Source organism: Podarcis bocagei (assembly GCF_964188305.1).
Source record: "Podarcis bocagei genome assembly, chromosome: 7".
NCBI lineage: Eukaryota > Metazoa > Chordata > Lepidosauria > Squamata > Lacertidae > Podarcis > Podarcis bocagei.
The window spans coordinates 11390543-11409275 of NC_138132.1; the positions used below are offsets into that span (position 1 = coordinate 11390543).

Consider the following 18733-nt stretch of genomic DNA (forward strand, 5'->3'; position numbering starts at 1 on the left):
CAACTAAGTTAGTTCTAGGTATGAGCTTTCGTGTGCATGCACACTTCTTCAGATACACTGAAACAGAAGTTGCCAGATCCTTCTATATAGTGAGAAGGTGGGGAAGGGTATTACTCAGAAGGGTGGTGGGAATGGGAGATTGGCAGATAGCTGAGATGAGCCTGTTGACGACTCTTAACGACTGTAATAGGTCTTACAGGAAAAGGCAAGGGGTGAGAAGGTGAGAAATGGCTTAGTCATGTATTTTTATTTATTTATTTATTTATTTACAGCTATTAGCCCATAAACTTAGTCATGTATAATGGGATAAGAATCCAATGTCTTTGTTCAAACCAGGTCTCTCCATGGTTTTAAGTTTGGTAATGAGTTGCAATTCAGCAGCTTCTCTTTCCAGTCTATTTCTGAAATTCCTTTGTAGTAAAACAGCTACTTTGAGATCTTGTATAGAATGTCCTGGGAGATTGAAGTGTTCTCCTACTGGTTTCTCTGTTTTGTGATTCTTGATGTCAGATTTATGTCCGTTTATTCTTTGGCGTAAGGTTTGGCCTGTTTGTCCAATATAGAGAGCTGAAGGACACTGTTGGCATTTGATGGCATACACAATGTTAGACGATGAGCAATTGAATAGTCCCGAGATGGTATGTGTGATGTTGTTGGGGCCCACAAGAATACTACAACCAGACTTAACACGGGCACTGGCACCAGAGCCTGCAATAAACCCAGATGCCAACTTTGCTGCCACATACACCCGGACAACACCATTACTGGCCCCAACAACATCACACATACCATCTCGGGACTATTCAATTGCTCATCGTCTAACATTGTGTATGCCATCAAATGCCAACAGTGTCCTTCAGCTCTCTATATTGGACAAACAGGCCAAACCTTACGCCAAAGAATAAACGGACATAAATCTGACATCAAGAATCACAAAACAGAGAAACCAGTAGGAGAACACTTCAATCTCCCAGGACATTCTATACAAGATCTCAAAGTAGCTGTTTTACTACAAAGGAATTTCAGAAATAGACTGGAAAGAGAAGCTGCTGAATTGCAACTCATTACCAAACGTAAAACCATGGAGAGACCTGGTTTGAACAAAGACATTGGATTCTTATCCCATTATACATGACTAAGCCATTTCTCACCTTCTCACCCCTTGCCTTTTCCTGTAAGACCGATTACAGTCGTTAAGAGTCATCAACAGGCTCATCTCAGCTATCTGCCAATCTCCCATTCCCACCACCCTTCTGAGTAATACCTCTCCCCACCTTCTCACTATATAGAAGGATCTGGCAACTTCTGTTTCAGTGTATCTGAAGAAGTGTGCATGCACACGAAAGCTCATACCTAGAACTAACTTAGTTGGTCTTTAAGGTGCTACTGGAAGGAATTATCAATTTAACATTCACTGATTTTATAATATTTCCCAAGATAGTCCTTAAATTTCTTCCAATCTTCTTCTGCCGTCTCTCTTCCCTGGTTTTGGATTCTGCCGGTCATTTCTGCCAGTCCCATGTAGTCTATCACCTTCATCTGCCATTCTTCCAAGGTGGGTAGATCTTGTGTCTTCCAATACTTTGCAATAAGTATTCTTGCTGCCGTTGTTGCGTACATAAAAAATGTTCTGTCTTTATTTGGCACCAATTGGCCGACCATGCCCAAGAGGAAGGCCTCTGGTTTCTTCGGGAAGGTATATTTAAATACCTTTTTCAGTTCATTATATATCATTTCCCAGAAAGCCTTAATCTTTGGGCACGTCCACCAAAGGTGAAAGAATGTACCTTCAGTTTCTTTACATTTCCAACATTTGTTATCGGGCAAATGATAAATTTTTGCAAGCTTGACTGGGGTCATGTACCACCTATAGATCATTTTCATAATATTCTCCCTTAAGGCATTACATGCCGTAAATTTCAAACCAGTGGTCCACAACTGTTCCCAGTCAGCAAACATAATATTATGTCCAACATCTTGTGCCCATTTCATCATAGCAGATTTTACCGTTTCAACCTGAGTATTCAATTTCAACAGCATGTTATACATTCTTGACAAATTCTTAGTTTTGGGTTCTAACAGTTCTGTTTCTAATTTTGACTTTTCCACCTGGAAGCCAATTTTCTTATCCAAATTGTATGTCTCCATTATCTGATAATAATGAAGCCAATCTCTCACTTGATTTTTTTAGTTTTTCAAAACTCTGCAATTTCAGTCTATCTCCTTCTTGTTCCAAAATTTCCCAATGTTTCGGCCATTTGGCCTCCATATTGAGCCCTTTCAGAGCTTTCGCTTCCATCGGTGACAGCCACCTTGGGATTTTATTTTCCAGTAAATCCTTATATCTTATCCAGGCATTAAACAGTGCTTTCCTAACAATATGATTTTTAAATGCTTTATGTGCTTTGACCTTATCGTACCACAAGTATGCATGCCATCCAAATACATTGTTAAAACCTTCCAAATCCAAAATGTCTATATTTTCAAGAAGTAGCCACTCTTTCAACCAGCAGAAAGCTGCTGATTCATAATAAAGCTTGAAGTATATATTCTTTCTCTCACAAATTATGACGTGTAATTGTATTGTTCTGAGAAGAGTGGAACAAGAAAGGTGCTATTTCAGGGCTGGAAGAGGCAAGAGCTAAGAGAATGGGAGAGCAGCAGAAATTTGCAGGGAAACCTGGTCTTGGGAGATCTTAAACCCATCCCACTTGTAGAAGCAATGGATTTTAAAAACAGTTGTGATAATAGTTCACGAAAACCAGATTTCAGTTTTGTTACCTTACCACTGAGGGACGCGGGAGGTGCTGTGGGTTAAACCACAGAGCCTAGGACTTGCCAATCAGAAGGTCGGCGGTTCGGTCCCTGCTCCTGCCAACCTAGCAGGGGTCCCTTTGCCTTTTTACCTTACCACTAGGAACGAGTGAATCTGTTTGTTTCAGTTTTTCATTTTTCCAATCTTAAGTTCAGGAAGGAAGGGAGATAGACTTGATTTCTGATTGTATTCCTCGTTTTTTTCAAGCTTCTAATCCCTAAGTATGTGGGGATATAGGGTTGGTGAAAGCACTCTTTAACCGATCAGCTTGGGAACACTTTTTTATTGCTCTGCTTGCAGGAGAAGTCAGGTGACAGCTGCCAAGAACCCCAGCTGGCATGGCAATGGAATATCCCTATTTTCAAGTAGAATATTGTCCCCATCCACTGCTGTACCCTGCTCCCTTGCCACCCAGGCCTGTTGTTGTTGTTTAGTCGTTTAGTCGTGTCCGACTCTTCGTGACCCCATGGACCAGAGCACGCCAGGCACTTCTGTCCTCCACTGCCTCCCGCAGTTTGATCAAACTCATGCTGGTAGCTTCAAGAACACCATCCAACCATCTCATTCTCTGTCGTCCCCTTCTCCTTGTGCCCTCCATCTTTCCCAACATCAGGGTCTTTTCCAGGGAGTCTTCTCTTCTCATGAGGTGGCCAAAGTATTGGAGCCTCAGCTTCACGATCTGTCCTTCCAGTGAGCGCTCAGGACTGATTTCCTTCAGAATGGAGAGGTTTGATCTTCTTGCAGTCCATGGGACTCTCAAGAGTCTCCTCCAGCACCATAATTCAAAAGCATCAATTCTTCGGCGATCAACCTTCTTTATGGTCCAGCTCTCACTTCCATACATCACTACTGGGAAAACCATGGCTTTTACTATACGGACCTTTGTTGGCAAGGTGATGTCTCTGCTTTTTAAGATGTTGTCTAGGTTTGCCATCGCCTTTCTCCCAAGGAGCAGGCGTCTTTTAATTTCGTGACTGCTGTCACCATCTGCACTGATCATGGAGCCCAAGAAGGTAAAATCTCTCACTGCCTCCATTTCTTCCCCTTCTATTTGCCAGGAGGTGATGGGCCCAGTGGCCATGATCTTTGTTTTTTTGATGTTGAGCTTCAGACCATATTTTGCGCTCTCCTCTTTCACCCTCATTAAAAGGTTCTTTAATTCCTCTTCACTTTCTGCCATCAAGGTTGTGTCATCTGCATATCTGAGGTTGTTGATATTTCTTCCGGCAATCTTAATTCCGGTTTGGGATTCATCCAGCCCAGCCTTTCACATGATGAATTCTGCATATAAGTTAAATAAGCAGGGAGACAATATACAGCCTTGCCGTACTCCTTTTCCAATTTTGAACCAATCAGTTGTTCCATATCCAGTTCTAACTGTAGCTTCTTGTCCCACATAGAGATTTCTCAGGAGACAGATGAGGTGATCAGGCACTCCCATTTCTTTAAGAACTTGCCATAGTTTGCTGTGGTCAACACAGTCAAAGGCTTTTGCATAGTCAATGAAGCAGAAGTAGATATCTTTCTGGAACTCTCTAGCTTTCTCCATAATCCAGCGCATGTTTGCAATTTGGTCTCTGGTTCCTCTGCCTCTTCTAAATCCAGCTTGCACTTCTGGGAGTTCTCGGTCCACATACTGCTTGAGCCTTCCTTGTAGAATTTTAAGCATAACCTTGCTAGCGTGTGAAATGAGTGCAATTGTGCGGTAGTTGGAACATTCTTTGGCACTGCCTTTCTTTGGGATTGGGATGTAGACTGATCTTCTCCAATCCTCTGGCCACTGCTGAGTTTTCCAAACTTGCTGGCATATTGAGTGTAGCACCTTAACAGCATCATCTTTTAAAATTTTAAACAGTTCAGCTGGAATACCATCACTTCCACTGGCCTTGTTATTTGCAGTGCTTTCTAAGGCCCATTTGACTTCACTCTCCAGGATGTCTGGCTCAAGGTCAGCAACCACACTACCTGGGGTGTACGAGACATCCATATCTTTCTGGTATAATTCCTCTGTGTATTCTTGCCACCTCTTCTTGATGTCTTCTGCTTCAGTTAGGTCTTTACCACTTTTGTCCTTTATTATGGTAATCTTTGTACGAAATGTTCCTTTCATATTTCCGATTTTCTTGAACAGATCTCTGGTTCTTCCCATTCTGTTGCTTTCCTCTATTTCTTTGCATTGCTCGTTTAAGAAGGCCTTCTTGTCTCTCCTTGCTATTCTTTGGAAATCTGCATTCAATTTCTTGTATCTTTCATTATCTCCCTCGCATTTTGCTTGCCTTCTCTCCCCCGCTATTTGTAAGGCCTCGTTGGACAGCCACTTTGCTTTCTTGCATTTCTTTTTCATTGGGATGGTTTTAGTTGCTGCCTCCTGTATAATGTTGCGAGCCTCCACCCATAGTTCTTCAGGCACTCTGTCCAGCAAATCTAAATCCTTAAACCTGTTCCTCACTTCCACTGTGTATTCATAAGGGATTTGGTTTAGATTGTATCTTACCTGTCCAGTGGTTTTTCCTACTTTCTTCAGTTTAAGCTTGAATTTTGCTATAAGAAGCTGATGATCTGAGCCACAGTCAGCCCCAGGTCTTGTTTTTGCTGACTGTATAGAGCTTCTCCATCTTTGGCTGCAGAGAATATAATCAATCTGATTTCGATGTTGCCCATCTGGGGATGTCCATGTGTAGAGTCGTCTCTTGTGTTGTTGGAAAAGCGTGTTTGTGATGACCAGCTTGTTCTCTTGGCAGAACTCTATTAGCCTTTGCCCTGCTTCATTTTGAACTCCAAGGCCAAACTTGCCAGTTGTTCCTTTTATCTCTTGATTCCCTACTTTAGCATTCCAATCCCCTATAATGAGCAGAACATCCTTCTTTGGTGTCACTTCTATAAGGTCTTGTAATTCTTCATAGAATTGGTCAATTTCAGTTTCTTCAGCACCAGTAGTTGGTGCATAAACTTGGATTACTGTGATGTTAAAAGGCCTGCCTTGGATTCGTATCGAGATCATTCTATCATTTTTGAGACTGCATCCCAGTACAGCTTTCGCCACTCTTTCACCCAGGCCTAGGTGCCCTCTTTTGTCACCTTCCTCCAGTCACCCGTCACCATAAAAGGAGAACACAATGTTTCCATCTGTCAGAAACAAAACTGAAAGACGACAGTCCAGCTCACTTCCCCCTTAAATTTAAATCATGCAACACCCAACTCTCTCAAACAAGTTAGAAAGAAAGAGAGCAACTCATACTAGATCAGTAACTGTCTGAAAGCAGAACTAGCTGCACCGGTGCCAAGGAGAACATGAAGATCTAAATCGCTGGCGGAATCAGGTAGGAACTTCCCAAGTCTTGCTTGTGTTGTGTGTATTTATAGGATCCTATAAATATTCCTGGGAATAATTTCCCACCGTGCAATTTAAAAATTGTAGGCAGTATGTAATGGGATTTTTACGTCACATTTTGCTCACTGTGGTTGGAGTGAGAGAAATGAGCCACTGTTGCAATCTAACCCCAGCCAGCATGCGCATATATATATATATATATATATATATATATATATAAACTTTATATACCGGGCCAGATTTAGGTTTGATGAGGCCCTCAGCTACTGAAGGTAATGGGGTCCTTTATATGTCCAGCTGTCCTTTGTCAACAACAGATTGTCGCTGTTTTTCGTGTTGAATATATGTTATATGGTAATTTATGGACCTAATAGGTATCTAAAGTCATTTGCACATAACAAATAAGAGCCTACACAACACAAAACACTGTTGCTGTATGTAGCTTTTATTTTATTTGTTTTTTATCTTATATTTTGGAAATGTACATCCAAGTTTTTTTCCTTTACTTTTTTGGGGGGCCCCCAAGAGAATGGGGCCCTAAGCTATAGCACTGCAATCTAACCCCAGCCAAGATCAACTTTATAGGCTTTCATATAGGAGGGGGCCACGTAGCTCTGGAGTAAGTAGGTCAGGGGAGATAAATTCAATTTGGTTTTCATTTGGAGGGGAAATGAGGTTAGCAACCCTAAGAGCATTGGTCTAATGTGGAAGGAAGATCAAAGGGTCGGCACAAAAAGGACAGTCTAGGAAGACTGGAGGTTCCTCTCTATCTGCCCTTTCCATGCAGGTACTGTGGTAAAGGTAAAGGGACCCCTGACCATTAGGTCCAGTCGTGGCCGACTCTGGGGTTGCGGCTCTCATCTCGCTTTATTGGCCGAGGGAGCCGGCATACATGGCCAGCATGACTTCTGGTGAACCACAGCAGCGCACGGAAACACCATTTACCTTCCCGTCGGAGCGGTACCTATTTATCTACTTGCACTTTGACGTGCTTTTGAACTGCTAGATTGGCAGGAGCAGGGACCGAGCAACGGGAGCTCACCCCGTCACGGGGATTTGAACTGCCAACCTTCTGATCGGCAAGTCCTAGGCTCTGTGGTTTAACCCACAGCGCCGTACCTTGGTACTAAAACAGCTTGGCTCCCTATGCCGCAAACCTGGAAGTGAGTGTTCCGGTTTGCAAACGTTTTTCGGAAGCCGAACATCCGACACGGCTTCTGTGGCTTCTGATTGAGTGCAGGAAGCTCCTGCAGCTAATCGGAAGCTGTGCCTTGGTGGTTTTCAAACTGTTTCGGGAGTTGAAGTGACCCCTGGAATGGATTAAGTTTGAGAACCAAGGTACCACTGTATGTCAATCTGCAGGGGCAGATGAGTTGCATCCCGTTGATTCCAACTCTGTATACTAGGTGTGCATGCAGTCTATTCCCTTTAAAAGGTGGAGGTGACTGCATTGCCACAATTATTTTGAGATACTAAAATGTAACCACAACAAATTGTCTTAAAATAGATGAAAAGGACTACTACTCAAAATGTACACCATGCATTTAAAGCCCAGCAAAGTTAAATGGGACTTACTCCCAGGTAGGGATAGAACAGAAATTCAATTCAGTTTATATTTAAAGGCAAACCTAGCTAATGTGCACTTTCTGGAAAAAAATATGTGAACCAAAGCACAACCGCACTTCTAAATTTGCACTTCTCCGAATTTTGCAATGAAGTTCTCTGTCCAGCTAACATGTATCAAAATGCATACACGAAGGTAAGTTGTGCATTTTAAATGGTGCATTAAAAATTGTGCATATATTAGTGAAACTAACGTCAAAACCCATGATATCAGGGGGAGTCGCTTAGCAAAGAATGTGTATATTAGGCAACATTTCATATAAACATGTGTGCCAGGAGAAATTCGCTGATGAATGTTTGTGAGCACTTAAAAAAAAGGGGGGGAAATGGAGAATTGAAACCGACAGGAACTATAATTGACAGATTTGCCTATCCCTTGTGGTAGGATACAAGATTTGCATGCAGGAGGTCTTCAGAACATTTTTTTAAAACCTCCAAAATCCACAATAAGACAATGCCTTCATTAGGACCAAACCAAAATGCCACAAAATAGTGGCAGGATTTTAGGGCCTTCCCAAAGCTGGCTAAGCGAGTTGCCATGTTTTGGGAAGGAGGCGTGGAAAGGAGGTGGAAAGGTTCTAGAATCCTGTCAGAGGCCTCATAGTAAAGTAAAGGTAAAGGGGCCCCTGACCATTAGGTCCAGTCGTGACCGACTCTGGGGTTGCAGCGCTCATCTCGCTCTATAGGCCAAGGGAGCCAGCGTACAGCTTCCGGGTCATGTGGCCAGCATGACTAAGCCTCTTCTGGCGAACCAGAGCAGCGCACGGAAACGCCGTTTACCTTCCCGCCAGAGCGGTACCTATTTATCTGCTTGGACTTCGTGCTTTCGAACTGCTAGGTGGGCAGGAGCAGGGACCAAGCAATGGGAGCTCACCCCATCGCGGGGATTCGAACCGCCGACCATCTGATCAGCAAGTCCTAGGCTCTGTGGTTTAACCCACAGCGCCACCCGCGTCCCTTTGTCAGAGGCCTCATACCTTCTTTCCAAAGCCTAGTGGCTTGCTTACCCAGCTTTGGGAAGGCAGCATGAGGCCTGCGATAGGTGGGTGGGTGTGTCAAACGTTGCTGAGGGCCGCCGAAAAAGGCCTCAGGGTTGGGTCGCACATTGGACCACCCTGCCATAATAGCTCCCAGCACCCTTACCAAACAACAGCTCCCAGAAAATGTGAGGGGGGGTCATTCGCTGCTCCCCACTGTACAGTTGCTGCTGGTCAGGGTAGATTCCGTGCTAGATGGACCAATAAATAACCTAATTCAGTTTTAAGGCAATTTCATGTACCGTATTTTTCGCCCTATAAGACGCACCGGCCCATAGGACGCACCTAGTTTTCAGGGGGGGAAATCAAGGAAAAAAATATGATTTCCCCCCCCGCAGCTCTGGGAGCAGCGGACAGGCTGCACGCAGCCTGTGCGCTACTCCAAGACCTTCTCCCTGCTTTTGCGGGAGGTGGCGGAATTCCCCCACCTCCCGCAAAAGCCCACAGGAGCCCCACTTGACTCCTGCGGGCTTTTCGACTAGGAGGGAGAAGGGACTGAAAGGGCCAGTCAGTCCCTTCTCCCTCCTTGGGGAAAAGCCCCCAAGAGCCGCTTGCTCTTTAAAGGGTGCACGGCTCCTGCAGGCTTTTCTAGGAGGTTGGGGAATTCCCCCACCTCCTAGAAAAGCCGGGGAGCCCCTTTAAAGAGTGCACGGCTTTTGCCTGCTTTTGCAGGAGGTGGGGGAATTCCCCCATCTCCCGCAAAAGCCCAAAGGAGGGTTGGAGAGCAGCGGCAAGGCGTCGCGCGCCTTCCTGCTGCCCCCCATCCTCTGGGGCTGGCGATGGGGGAAGCGCTGCTTTCCCCACCGCCAGCCTCAAACCCGGGTTGGAGAGTAGCAGCAAGGCGTTGCGCGCCTTCCTGCTGCCCCCCATCCTCTGGGGCTGGCGATGGGGGAAGCGCTGCTTTCCCCACCGCCAGCCTCAAACCCGGGTTGGAGAGTAGCAGCAAGGCGTCGCGCGCCTTCCTGCTTCCCCCCCATCCTCTGGGGCTGGCGATGGGGGAAGCGCTGCTTTCCTCCACCGCCAGCCTCAAACAGCAGACTCTCCTGGCTTCAGCGGAAGCAACGCGAAGCCTCCGGAGCGCAGGCTTCGGAGGCTTCGTGTTGCTATCGCTGAAGCCAAGGAGTCTGCATTCGCCCCATAAGACGCACCCACATTTCCCCTTCATTTTTGGAGGGGAAAAAGTGCGTCTTATAGGGCGAAAAATACGGTAATGGAACTGGGCAGTGCTTTTTTCCTGGGGGGACGCAGGGGTACACATACCCCTAAACATTTTGTGAATTTGGCCTCCTTGAGGGGCAGTATTTCAATATGAGTAGGAAAACCCCCTAAACATATTTTTTTTAGAAAAAAAGCACTGGAACTGGGAGGGATCGAGTCCTAAGCGCAACCCCTTATGGCAGGGGTCAGCAAACTTTTGCAGTGGGGGGCCGGTCCACTGTCCCTCAGACCTTGTGGGGGGGGGCAGACTATATTTTGAAGGAAAAATGAACGAATTCCCATGCCCCACAAATAACGCAGAGATGCATTTTAAATAAAAGGACACATTCTACTCATGTAAAAACACCAGGCAGGCCCCACAAATAACCCAGAGATGCACTTTAAATAAAAGGACACATTCTACTCGTGTAAAAACACGCTGATTCCTGGACCATCTGTGGGCCGGATTTAGAAGGTGATTGGGCCGGATCCGGCCCCTGGGCCTTAGCTTGCCTACCCATGCCTGATGGCATTTGTTTTACGTCACAGAGCAACTTACTTGGTTATGCTAATTGTGGTGCTTAACTTGCCAGACAAATGCACTATCCAGACATATGAGCTGGTTTGGCTAGCTTGCTTTCATACATTCTACATGGTCACCCTGCCCCAGATCACAGGTCTGGAAGGTACATGGGGTTCCGTTCAGACTGACCCTCCCCCAATATAACACATGTTGACTTACCCTATCGTTTTTATAAAGCATTGTTGCAATGCTTGCTTATAAAGTTTTTTTGGGGGGAACTTAATACACAGTTGAAATAAAAGATAAAAATGCATCACCTGTGCTTCCTCCAACTGTATGGTGCTACGTTCCCAACAGAGTAGTGGTGGTGTCTGAAAAGGTGCACAAAGATCAGAGATCTTCTTATTCTAAAATAAAGCTGAGAAGAGAAATATGCAGGGCTTTTTCCCCCAGCCGGAACTCACTGGAACTCAATTCTGACACCTCTCAGGTGGGCGCCATTGCCATTACAAGAGAACAAGGGAGGCATTCATAGTGAGTTCTGGCACCTCTTTTTCATGAAAAACAGCACCACTGTTGTTGCTGCACCAGACCTCGCTGCTTCTCACTTCCTCCTCAGGCAAAAAACACAGTTCTAATAGGTCCGGATGGTGTGGGGGAGAGGAATGGAGGGGCCTCTTTTCACTTAAAAGGTTCTGCTTTTCCCAGCTTAGCAGCTGCAGAGCACCCCAAAGCTCTAATTTTGCACTGGTGACATTCTCCGATCACGCCGCCTCTTCCTTCCTTCTTTCCTTCTTGGGGCTGGAGAATGAGCTGTGGTTGGTGGCAGAAGCAAAAGAATAGAAGTCCATTAAAAAAGTCAGGGGCGAGGAGCACTAACCTGTCGTCCCACCCATGCAAATAAATGCCAATGTATATGGGTTAAACCACAGAGCCTAGGGCTTCCTGTTCAGAAGGTCAGCGGTTCGAATCCCCGTGACGGGGTGAGCTCCCGTTGCTCGGTCCCTGCTCCTGCCAACCTAGCAGTTTGAAAGCACATCAAGGTGCAAGTAGATAAATAGGTACCACTCCGGCGGGAAGGTAAATGGCGTTTCTGTGCGCTACTCTGGTTCGCCAGAAGCAGCTTAGTCATGCTGGCCACATGACCTGGAAGCTGTACATCGGCTCCCTCGGCCAGTAAAGCGAGATGAGCGCCGCAACCCCAGAGTCAGCCATGACTGGACCTAATGGTCAGGGGTCCCTTTACCTTTATATAGCAAAAGTCACCAAAAAATTTTTTGGGGGGGCTGTGTCCCAGTGGCTCCAGGGGTGGTCCGTGCCTTAGGCGAGGCGAAGGCATTTGAATGGAAACTAGAATTAAACACACACAATGTAGAAATTTGGGTTGTTTCATTCTCATTTTCTGGGGAAGCAATGTTGTTGGGTGGGTTAGTAACATTTTAAAATAAAAAATTGTTTTATTTAGATATATCAGGGTACTGTCGTCAAGGTTTTATATCCTCATTCAAAGCTGAAAAGTTAATAAGAATTCCAAATAGTAGCATATTTCACAAGAGGCAATTTAACACAATTGTCATCATTAATATATAAAATCAGGGATTTATTTTATTTTTTTTATTTTGAATATAAAATCAGTGTGTTTGTTGTGGGGGAGGAAGGGAAAGGAGATTGTTAGCTGCTTTGAGACTCCTTAGGGTAGTGATAAAGCGTGATATCAAATCCAAACTCTAAACTCCAAACTCTAAATAAAATTTTGCCACATTGTTGACAATTTTTTGATTGTCGTTTAGTAATACCTTAATTTCTTAGTTACTTTTTCAGCAGTAACTATCTACCAACTTGACTATACCATAAATCTTTCTTTCATTCCTCTAAATATTTTCATTTTCCTGCGATAAGCATCCTGGCACCTAACAGTAAATATAGAATAAATATACCAAATCAATTCTTCATCTAAACCATCTTCATTCAGCCCATCCCATATCCTCAGTAATGCTAGAAACGTAAATTGAATGAAAAAGGACTACAGTATTTGAAATGAGGCATGACATTTTTTCCTTCTCCTCGTCTTAGATAAATCTTGACAGGACACATGCGTACATCATCTAAAAAGAAAGAAAGCATGTCTTGCTTCTGAACCATGGTACTGTTCTTACTCAAATGGAGATTTAATTGATAGATTAAGGAATGAATCAACTACAACTCATACAACGAATTCCAACAATGAATCACCTAAGATTCCTTTAATCAGATGACAGCCCTATGCAGTAAAAGGTGCTGGGGCTTGATTGGTGCATTTTATGCACAGCTCCTGAGATGTCTTTGTCCATTGTCAGGACTTGCTAAAAGCTTCCCTCTTTCAGCAAACATCCTAAATTGAGATGTTTATCCCAGTTGGGACCAGCCTTGTATTTGTATTGGTTTTATGTAGGGGTTGTTCTTCTTTTGAATTGTTTGTGTGTGTGTATAAAATATTGTCATAAACACTTATTCTATTTTTATATATGTCACTGCCTATTAAATTATAATCACCTTAGGATGCCTTGTCAAAAAACATCCATAAATGGAATAAGAATAAGAATAAGAATAAGAATAAAAATAATAAATTTTATTTATACCCCGCCCTCCAGAGCCGGGCTCAGGGCAGCTAACACCAATAAAATCACGGCAAAAACATAATAGGGGAAAAAGAAAAAGACCAATTTAAAATACAGGTTAAAATGCAATTTAAAATTCAGCCTCATTTTAAAAGTAGCCGATGAATCAAGACCAAAAGGGGAGGGAAACATAAGGGTTAGAATGAGTCCAAACCAAAGGCCAGGTGGAACAGCTCTGTCTTGCAGGCCCTGCGAAAAGATGTCAAATACCGTATTTTTTGCTCTATAAGACACACTTCTTCCTTCCTAAAAAGTAAGGGGAAATGTGTGTGCGTCTTATGGAGCGAATGCAGGCTATGCAGCTATTTCAGAAGCCAGAACAGCAAGAGGCATCACTGCTTTCACTGCACAGCAATCCCTCTTGCGGTTCTGGCTTCTGGGATTCAAAATATTTTTTTTCTTGTTTTCCTCCTCCAAAAACCAGGCGCTTCTTATTGTCTGGTGTGTCATGGAGCGAAAAATATGGTAATACTCCTAACTTTCAAACTCTCACATTGTCTTTCACAGAAGTTCAAAGAAGTCTCACAGTTAATGTTCTTTGGTTCCAGGTTTTTCTGGTGACCCAAGGCTGAGCATCCCAAATCAGAGATGGGCCGAATGGGTCTCCTGCTTCCTTTCCTGGCTTTCATTCTACTTCACACCCAATGGGCAGCTGCTTACGGTTTCAGGAACTGCTACCATTCCGAGTGGGATCCAGGTTATTTCAAGTGCATGCAGCGCTTCCTGAAAGATATCTCCAGCGCCGTGAAGGACCTTCCCAACAATGCCACAGTGGTCAATGCATCCCATAATTTCATTCGGTCCTTGCCTTACGGGAGCTTCCAACACCTCCCAAAGCTGAAGGTCCTGCAACTGAGCTTCAACAAAATGGAAGTGATAGAAGGCGGGGCATTCGAGAACCTGACAGACTTGAAGACCCTCAACCTTTCCTGCAACAGCCTTGTGAATCTATCCAAAGATGTCTTCCTGGGTTTGCCAAACCTCACCTCCCTCATCTTGCACCATAACCAATTGAGCAAAATCCAAGAGGATACATTTAGTCCATTTCAGAACCTCCTGGCGCTGCAGCTCCATTTCAACAAGTTGGAGAACTTTGAAGAAGTAGTTCTGAGCTTAGTGAGACTGGCAAGCCTGAAGGTGCTGAATCTGTGTAACAATAACCTGACCTCCCTGGAGTCTGAACCAAGACTGCCCACTTCCTTGTCTACTCTCCTGCTATGTAACAATTCCCTGCATAGGGTGGACGTTAAGGAACCAGAGTTCCTGAGAAATGTAAAAAAACTGGACCTTTCTTACAACAGGATCTCCGATGCATCTTCTTTTGCCACAGTCCACCTCCGAAACCTCAGCAGCCTGGAGCTGATGGGGAATGGCCTAGACATTTTCCGGGTCTTAAAAGTTTCTGACTTGCGGCCTTGGACCCTAAATTACTCTGGGTTGCATTTAAGTCAATCCTATCAGCTGCCCAAGTTGTGTGAGCATCTCAATGCATCCAATCATTCCTTGTCTCTCCATCTTCAGAGCAACAACATAAGGAATGTGAATAGCGGCACCTTTGGGGCATGCCCTCCCATCCTGCTGCTGGACCTTTCAAGGAACCGTCTCAGGTCACTGGGATGTGTAAGGGAGAAGATGGGTTGGGTGGTACAAAACCAGTTGAAGACTTTGATTGTGGAACACAACTTGCTGGACAAATTAAAGTCCTGCTCTAAGACCGCTCCCTTAAATGAGCTGACAACCATCTCTTTCCGCTTCAATCGTATCCTTTCGGTATCTGCTCAGGCATTCTGCTATGCCCCTAATCTGGAGACGCTCCACCTCAATATCAACAGCATTGCCGTCCTGGACAGAAATGCCTTGAAAGGATTGCAACACCTCAGGGAGCTGCGCTTGGATAACAACCTTCTAACAGATCTCTACGTAACTAGTTTTGACGACTTGAAGAGCCTCAAGACCCTCAATCTCCGAAACAACCATGTTTCTGTCCTCTTCCCCGGTGTCTTCAAGAATCTTGGGAGCCTTTATATTTTAGACCTCGGGGGGAACAACATCCGTAGATTGACCAACACATCGTTTGAGGGACTGAGGAATCTCTCTAATCTCTATCTGGACGGCAATCATATTGAATACATTAGTCACTGGTTTTTTAAACCCGTGCAGACCACTCTCCAGGTTCTGGACCTAAAAGCCAACAAGATAAACTACATCAGCATGAAGCAACACAGCCAGCCTCCCTTCTTGAACCTGCACAAACTCTATGACCTCAAGCTCCAAGGCCAGCAACCTTATGGCTTGAAAATCATCCCTGCCAAGTTCTTCCAGGGCCTGAGGTCCTTGCGCTATCTCTACCTGTCAGAAAACAAAATCCTCTCCATTGCCCCTGATGTCTTTGATGACCTAGGGCAGCTGAGGTATCTAAGCCTGGCTGATAGCAGTAACGGCATGGGGAACCTTCCACCTGGCATATTCAAGAACCTTAGAAACTTGACTAGTCTGAACCTGGAGAACGCTGGCCTCCGCACGTTGACCCTGGAGGTCTTCGGCAACCTCAGCAGGCTGCGTGTCCTGCAAATGGGGAAGAACGAGCTTCAGACGATCAATAGCAGCGTGATGGAAAAGCTGACCTCCCTGAGAAACCTGGACCTACGCAAGTGCCCCTTGTCTTGCACCTGCGATAACATTTGGTTCCAGTTGTGGCTGAACAATAGCCAGGTACAGGTGGTTTACCTGTACAACTACTCCTGCAATTCTGGGCAGCCTAATAGCTATGTCTATAGCTTTGATACCCATGTCTGCTTCCAAGATGTGGGCGTGTACTTATTCTTTTTCACCTTCCCGGCTCTCTTGCTGCACATGGCGCTGCCGTTCCTCTACCACCGCACCTACTGGCGCCTGAAATACCACTTCTACGTCCTTCGGGCATGGGTCAGTGATCACTGGAGGCACGGCAAGGACGACCACTACAAATTCGATGCCTTCGTCTCCTACAACTCCACCGACGAGAGGTGGGTGCTGGAGCACTTGGTACCCAGTCTGGAAAAAGGAGGGGGTCCCGTCTTCCGTCTCTGCCTCCACCACCGGGACTTCCAGCCCGGGAAATACATTATAGACAATATAGTCGACAGTATCCACAACAGTCGGCATACCATCTGCGTGATTAGCCGGAGGTACCTGCGAAGCGAGTGGTGCTCCATGGAGATACAGCTGGCCAGCTACCGGCTCTTTGATGAACTCAAGGATGTCCTTATCCCTGTTTTCCTGGAGGACATCCCAGAGCGGGAGCTCTCTGCCTATCACCGCATGCGGAAAGTGATGCTAAAGAAGACCTATATTTCTTGGCCTGCAGAACCCGAGGCTCAGAAGCTGTTCTGGGCTAAAATGCGAGTGGCTTTAAAGGGAGGACACTCAGAGGAAAAGGAGGAAAGCATTTATTGGTTTGATAACGAAGGCAAACCCGTGGTGGAATCAGCCTTCAAGGTGGCGTAGGAAGGTGACTAGTCTGAAACGCTAGTTTACCTGGAACTCTGTTGTTGTTGTTTAGAAAATGTTTTTTGGTTTTCAGATCAAAGTTTTACAATCACATATCCATATACAACATAAAGACAAGATTCCAAAGGATCTCTCGGACTTCCCTCCTCCCCTTTGTGGGTCCTGTTGTTAATCATTTCCTCCTGCACCTTTTACGATAATCCAAATCTTTTACATCTCCATTATATCCCAAATTCACCATTAAACTACAAGTGTTATTCCAGTCCTACTAACTGTTTTAACTGTTTACAATGGTTTTTAAAATAAATTATAAATTTCTCCCATTGCTTATTAAAATTATGGTCTTCCTGATTTCTTCCGGTCATTTTTGCCAATTTGGCATAATCCATCAAGTTAATCTGCTGTTCTTCTCTGGTAGGGACTTTATCTTCTTTCCATCTCTGGGCCAATAACATCCGTGCAGCCTTGGTCACATACATAAATAGTCTTTTCTGCTCCCTTAGGATTTCAGTATCTAGAATTCCTAAAAGAAAAGCTTCAGGTTTTTTAGGGAAAAGGGTTACTTTAAACATTTTTTTCAACTCATTATAAATCATTTCCCAAAATTCTTTTACTACTTTACTTGTCCACAACATATGAAAAATGTGCCTTCGTTTTACCAGGAACTCCTTTGAGGCTTGCTTGAAGGAGAGATAGCATGGTGTGAGACAGCTTCTGTTTTTCATTATCATCACTTCCTCTTTTTCCCTCTTTACTAGCAAAACACCCCATTTGCACTTCTCCAAATTTCACAGTGCAGTTCCCCCGACAAGGAATGGGTACAAAGATGCGCTCACAAGGTACAATAAAGTGTGCATTTAAAAATGCATACATTTGTAAGAAGAAGATACAAAATGGGCAGAGCTTCCAAGTGCCCCTATTTTCCAGGGACAGTCCCGGATTTACAGAAGCTGCCCCGGTTTCTGATTTGATCCCGGAACGTCTTCCTTTTCCCTTAGGACATCCCTATTTGTTTTCATCGGAGAAATTTTGGAGGGTATGGAGTTATACAGACACCCACCCCCCGAGCCAAGGGGTTAGGTCACTATACAACCTTTAGAAGACATCTGAAAGCAGCTCTGTCTAGGGAAGTTTTTTTCATTTTTTAATGTTTTATTATGTTTTTATATGTGGTGGAAGCCTCCCACAATGGCTGCGGCAACCCAGCCAGATGGGTGGGGTATAAATAATAAAATTATTAGTATTAGTATTATATAGGATGTCCCTATTTTCAACCTAGCAGTTCGAAAGCATGTCAAAGTGCCAGTAGATAAATAGGTACCGCGCCGGCGGGAAGGTAAACGGCATTTCCGTGCGCTGCTCTGGTTCGCCAGAAGCGGCTTAGTCATGCTGGCCACATGACGCGGAAGCTGTACGCCTGCTGCCTCAGCCAATAAAGCGAGATGAGTGCCGCAACCCCAGAGTCGGTCACCACAACTGGACCTAATGGTCAGGGGTCCTTTTACCTTTATTTTCATCAGATAAATGTTGGAGGGTGTTATATGTTCAGGGTATGTATGCACCGCACACCAACACCCAGAAAGTTCTCTATCCGTGAAAGCTGGTAGAAGGGACATTTTGCCATCACTGAAATAGCGGCCTTCTCTGCATGTGTGAGAGGTTTGAGCAGTAGAATGTGGTTGTGGCAGAAAGGACTGCACCACTTGAAGTTGTTGCAGGGGGGGGGGTATACACTGGTTCAGAATGCTCCTCCGCATTATTTATTATAATTAATTCATTTATTAATTACTTCCTACAAAATACATTGAAGTGCTTTCACAATGAAAACATCAACACTAAAAACAGCCCCATGTTAAAACAGTTAAAAGCAATCCCATACATAAAACACTTCCCAGCTATACCCTAAAAAAATGGTACAGCTGGCATAGTGAACAGGCGTTCGCAACCTTGCAATATTTTCTTGAAGGCCCCACTTTTACCTCTGGATGGTACCTCTGGATGCGAACGGGATCCGTTCCAGAGCCCCGTTCGCATCCAGAAGCGAACGCAATCCGCGAACGC

The 18733-nt window shown here is 44.7% G+C and overlaps 1 protein-coding gene across 2 annotated transcripts; it reads left to right on the forward strand.

The window, feature by feature from the left end:
- The first annotated feature begins 5968 nt into the window (after positions 1-5968).
- On the forward strand, positions 5969-17192 carry LOC308590291 (uncharacterized protein). 2 transcript variants are annotated; one of them, XM_081200204.1, is made up of 3 exons: positions 6091-6135; positions 12600-12669; positions 13732-17192. In XM_081200204.1, exon 3 carries the CDS (start codon positions 13772-13774, stop codon positions 16667-16669), a length of 2898 nt encoding a protein of 965 aa, XP_081056330.1. In that variant the 5' UTR covers positions 6091-6135; positions 12600-12669; positions 13732-13771; the 3' UTR covers positions 16670-17192. The 2 variants fall into 2 exon arrangements, with proteins under 2 accessions (XP_081056329.1, XP_081056330.1); XM_081200203.1 differs by lacking the exon at positions 12600-12669 and having other exon boundaries at positions 5969-6135.
- The last annotated feature ends 1541 nt before the right edge of the window (positions 17193-18733 follow it).

Bases quoted from the DNA above. Each gene is read 5' to 3' on its own strand.
- LOC308590291 (XM_081200203.1), top strand. From the start codon at position 13,772: ATGGGCCGAATGGGTCTCCTGCTTCCTTTCCTGGCTTTCATTCTACTT.